General features: G+C 39.2%; 1 protein-coding gene across 1 annotated transcript; it reads left to right on the plus strand.

Moving 5' to 3' along the window:
- Window positions 1–3,803: 3,803 nt before the first annotated feature.
- map1lc3cl (microtubule-associated protein 1 light chain 3 gamma, like) lies at window positions 3,804–5,280 on the plus strand. The gene is made up of 4 exons (XM_080901408.1): window positions 3,804–3,958; window positions 4,056–4,111; window positions 4,201–4,307; window positions 4,479–5,280. Exons 1-4 carry the CDS (start codon window positions 3,901–3,903, stop codon window positions 4,666–4,668), a joined length of 411 nt encoding a protein of 136 aa, XP_080757534.1. The 5' UTR covers window positions 3,804–3,900; the 3' UTR covers window positions 4,669–5,280.

The raw sequence follows: 5,280 nt of genomic DNA on the forward strand, positions 1-5,280 counted from the left end.
CTGCTCCACTTTTTAGCCCATGTTTTGACCCCTAAACTGATTTTTTTTTTTTTTATGTAGAAAAGTTGAATTTTTAATGCGCTGCGAGTGTTTTTTTTCCATCGGCTATAACTTGAAACTTGCACGTATTTCATCTTAAAAGCTGCAGCTATGCAAGATTTTATCATCTCTGCAAGATGGGGAGTAGAGCTGCGATAAGAAGCCACGTGACCCAGTATGAACAGCTTTATTTGCCTGCGTTGACGTTTCTGTAAGAAAAGTAGAATTTTAACTCCATTACATTTAAAACTAAGAGTCTTTGTTCTACTTCAGAAGCTCACTAGATAAACACCTTTTGTGTAAAATGCTGTCTTGTCATGTGACTTCAAACAATATTAGATATTGAGGGAATGTGTGACTAATTTAATAAGAAGATATTGCAGCAGTAATCTGATTACTTTGAGGAGTGCTTTTCTTTGAGATATAATGTGTATAATGTTAATGTGGCTATTTTCTTCACTGATACATTGCATAGAGTTGAATACTATAATCCAATGCCTGCATTAGTGAAATCTATACTCTATAGTCTTATTGAATGCACATATCAAAGGACGATCTTTGTATTCCAAGCGAAGTCTTTAAGCATTTATCCCTTCTATCGCATGTAACTCTATAGCTAAACAGCACACATGAGAGATGCTGCTCACCCACACAGAAGCCTGCATTTGCTCTGTCTGATTACGCCTCCTGTCATTTGGAGTGTTGCTGACATTTACCTACCTATTTCCACTAAACATTATGCTTTAGAATAATTGCAGGGTAAATAAATGAAAGCAGCTGTGTTTGCCATCCATCCAGTTTCTTTCTCCCTGGATTCTTATCCGTCTAATTCAGGATTTGGGGTGGGTGGAAGGCGGGGATGAGAGTGGAACATATCCTAGTTGTCACATGTGATACGCTAATAGTCAAATAGCTTCAAGTTTTAAAAGCTGCTTATACTTTCTTATATGTATAGTAATAAATCATTATAGTTTACGACCTTCTGCTAACATAAGGAAGAGACTGAGCACAGGAATTGTGCTGAAGCAGCTTCACAAAAATAAAGTTCCTACGTGTGGTGAATGAGGGTTACCAATGGTTACCAGTCAAGGTGAATCAGGCCCCCTCTCTGGGGGCAAAGTTTGACCTTATATGGGGAAAAAATCACAACAAAGTTTTTATCCTCTTCTTTTCTTGGGAAAAAAATGCACAGCTAACACAAAAGTGCTTTAGTTTCAGCATCGTTGACACCGTCGTGATATCTACTAGTAAAAGTATGCACTCTGCAAAAAGGGTCTTTCCCTATTGTTTGTTTGCTTGCCTGTTTTTTGTACTCTAGGGTCTTTATTTTACAATATGAAGTTCCTTGAGGTGACTGTTGTTGCAAATTTGTGTTAAACAGATACAACTGAACTGACTTGTTTGTCACTTTTGTGGTTTTCTTGCAACTAAACAGTTTGGATCTTTTAAAATCTTCATTTATTTTGTGATGACAAATAGCATAATCCTAAATTACCTTGTGCTGAGTGACATTCAGTGACCTCTGAGCACTATTTGCTCTCAGAGTGAGCTACCCTGGCCAGTCTGCTGTGTTTACTGTATGTGACATGTGGGCAGCTTGGAGTTGGCAGGCATGGGAGGAGAGGATGCCAGAACGGAGCAACACTGGATCCACCCACAAGTTTCAATTGTCTTACTACAGAAGAAGGTTAAAGCCTCAGAAAAAATAATGTTGTGTCATGAATCAATTTTTTTTAAAATCTGAAAGAAATCTGAGATTAAATCAGAATTCACAGGAAACAGTCAGAATTATGACTTTATTCTCATCAATCGGATTTTTTTCTTTCATTTCTGACTTTTTCTCTAAAATCTGACTTTCCTCTGAAGTCTGACTTCTCAGAATCCAGATTTAAACTCAACATTTCAACTTTAATCTCAGAATTATGATTTTCTTTTCTCACTTTATTCTAAAAATATTGAGAATAGCCTAGTGATATAATAAATGAGAGTAAAGTCAGAAATCATCTCTCGAAATGAGAATTTTGACTGTTTCTCAGCATTACATTTATTTATTTATTTTTTTAAATTCTGACTCTGTTAGTTGGATTTATATTCTTTTAAATGTACTTCATAAAAATTTTAAAAAGCATAAAGTCGTCAGTTTGGGGGGACAAACTGACAAGAGTTTTTATCACTCCACTAAGAATGAAGCCACTGGGGAAAATGTCATGATAGGCATAGGTGAGCGTCTCCTCTGCAGTGCAGGGGACCTTTGGGCTACCTTCCATCCAGCAGAGGGCAATCTTTATCCAGAGTAGAGCAGCTGTCCATTGCTGCATGAGCTCCTTAAAGAGAAATGCATTGTTCATAACTCAGCTGACAGTTTATTCACAATGGTTTCCACAAAATCTGAACTCACATTTTTGTAAAACTAAATATAGTTAAATTACAGTCTTTGTGGAACCAACATAAATAGCTGTCACTGTGATGATACTTGCTGAACTCTTGTTGCAAAATACTAGTTTTAGCTCCATAACAAACTGACAACTCCAGTAAATTCAGGAGGGAAGCAGCTTTCATGCAGATTTTAGAGCTTCCAAAAGAAAGAGAAGTGTAAAGAGACTGAATAAATCAAAATAATACAGCCCCAGTTAATATAATGATAATAATAACACTAATAATAATATTAAAGTTTATGTGTAAATCAGAATTGCAAAGTGCTTCTGGCAAACAAAGAATAAAAGAACAAACTAAGAGAAAATTATAAAAACTATTTACAAATCAGTTAAAATGGGCCACACAGCATTCAAAAATGACAATACGAAGAAGATACAGTGTGACCTGCTGTAATAACTTAAAATGAAGACAAAAACTATCTAAATGTTAAAAGAATCAGCAGAGTATGCCAAAAATCTACACAAAAACGGATACCAACAGATATCATATACATGATATAAACAAGTCTTTGGCAGTGATTTAAAAGAAGACGCTGATGAGGCAAATCAGACTTCATCAGGCCGGTCAGTCAACAACTGATGAAGCTCGACAGCCAAAGCACAATCGCCCTTTGACTTTAGATGTGATGTGGAAACAACTACAGATTTCTGCCTGAGGATCTAAATGAATGTCTCTGTGTCCATATGTGTGAAACACACACAGCACTTAAAAAGGTAATAAGATAACATTTGGAGCTTGCAGATGCTGCAGACATGAGTTACACAGTGCTTCCTGTAATTAGAAGCACACAGGATCAAGTCACTGTCATCACTGGTGCTGGCCATTGTTAGTCAAGGGTAAAAGTTTAGCTTAACATGGGTTAAATGTTCTAAAGATGACCATGGTGTCCTACGTCAGACACTAAGTGAAAGGATAGAAGTATGGCTCATCTAGTTTTTGAGTGTGACAGTTTGGGTTGTGCAGCTTTGTTTAGGAACCTCTGCTTCTCTTGGAGGCGGGCCTCCTTCGTTACGCTGTGTTCTTCACATAGTGTCCTCCTCTGTGTACGTGACAGCAGAACCGAAATCACAAGCCGACGTGAGAACACTCAGAGAGATAGCCAGTATGTGTGAATCTGTTCTGAAGAGGACACACACACACACACACACACACACACACACACACACACACACACACACACACACACACACACACACACACACCTCTGCATCCATACACACTTCTCCCCGGGACGAGGAGCGTGTCCTTGTTTGCTGGTGTCACATTTCGACTCCTCCCAGCCCACGCACCCTATAAAACACGAGTGGTCACCTCAGCTCGTCGGGGTTTGCTTACTTCCACCCGAGGGGACTCTGTCGTTAGCCCGGGCGAGACAGCCTCCATCACCATCGGCCTCTGCGAAACACTCAACAAAACCAAGCACAAATGGCTCCTTTTGAGAAATCTGTGGAAACGGTGCCCTTCAAGCAGAGGAAATGCCTCAGTAGGACAATTTGGTTGACCTTTCACTGAGTGGATGCTGTTTTTAAAGCATGTGTGTAAAATATGGTCTTCAAATTATTATTTTTTTTTTTCTCTAGCAACAAGAAAAAATGAAGTGTGCAGCATTCGGTCTAAATTCCCCAACAAGCTGCCTGTAAGTTGATTCAGACTAAGATGTTTTAAAGACATAATAGATGCGTGTTGTTGAACTTCCTGTTAAAGCAGACGTGTTTTTGCTTTTAGGTGATTGTCGAACGTTACATCCGTGAAAGGACCCTTCCCCTGTTGGACAAAACAAAGTTCCTGGTTCCCTATGAGCTCACCTTGGGTCAGTTCCTCTGCCTGCTCAGGTACGTCATCTGTGACTCACAGCAGGTTCTTTTGTTCTGATTTTTAAAGCCCTTTTCTTCTCCTGCAAGTTGTCAGATTTGTCATTCTTCGCCATGCCTCTGCCTCCCTCACATTCTGTCTTTCTTTGTCCTAAAAATCTCAGTCTGCCTCTCCAACTGTCTCCCCTCCAGGAATAAAATCGCTCTGGACTCCACCCAGGCTCTGTTTCTCCTGGTGGCGGAGAAGAGCATGTCTTGCATGTCTTCCAACATGGGGGAGGTGTATACCCGCTACAGAGATGGTGACGGCTTCCTGTATATCACCTATGCCTCTCAGGAAATGTTCGGAGCTCCTCTGCAAGCAGCCAAGCGGCCCTGCTGAGCCTGAAAAGTGATAAAACGAACTGATTTGTGACCAGTGGAGACACCACACAACCAAACCTGGGGAAAAAAGGACAAACTGAGCCAAAGCAAGACTGTTCCTCCCCCCCAAAGAGCACATCTGTCTACCTCATGAAACCTCCCTGGACTTAAAGAGATAACACGAGTCTGTGGTAAAGACTCAGATTTGGTTTGGGGTAACAGGACTAATTATATTTAAGGGTTTCTATTAAAAGATATTCAGTATATAAAGCTTTTTTTTTTTTAAATTAAGAAAAAAATGTAAGATTTTTCTTTTAATTTAAATGTTTGGTGTGTATTTTGTCTCTTTAAACATAAAAAAAAATGTCTTTCTGTTGAGTTTCAATGCAGATAAACCAGTGTTTGTGTTTGTGGCAGCACTTTCCACCCCCTCCACCAGACAAAATCAGGTTAAACATTGTAACTTATAAACACTTATATGAAATCTTCCTTCTGCCCATCCCCATCTTCCCTCAAGAATGTGAAACTGTCCAGAAAACATCTTCATTACAGGAAATATTGAAGCACTCCTAGAGGTACATTTGAAGCTGCTCTGATGTGTTCTTAAATCACCAAAAAATAAAATTTTGTC

The sequence above is a fragment of the Rhamphochromis sp. 'chilingali' genome, assembly GCF_963969265.1.
Source record: "Rhamphochromis sp. 'chilingali' genome assembly, chromosome: 13".
Classification (NCBI taxonomy): domain Eukaryota; kingdom Metazoa; phylum Chordata; class Actinopteri; order Cichliformes; family Cichlidae; genus Rhamphochromis; species Rhamphochromis sp. 'chilingali'.

Excerpts from the sequence above, each read along its gene's own strand:
- map1lc3cl (XM_080901408.1), top strand. The coding sequence starts at position 3,901 with ATGGCTCCTTTTGAGAAATCTGTGGAAACGGTGCCCTTCAAGCAGAGG. Across the intron at positions 3,959-4,055 it reads CAAGCAGAGGAAATGCCTCA|CAACAAGAAAAAATGAAGTG; the intron begins GTAGGACAATTT and ends TTTTTTCTCTAG. Across the intron at positions 4,308-4,478 it reads CAGTTCCTCTGCCTGCTCAG|GAATAAAATCGCTCTGGACT; the intron begins GTACGTCATCTG and ends TCTCCCCTCCAG.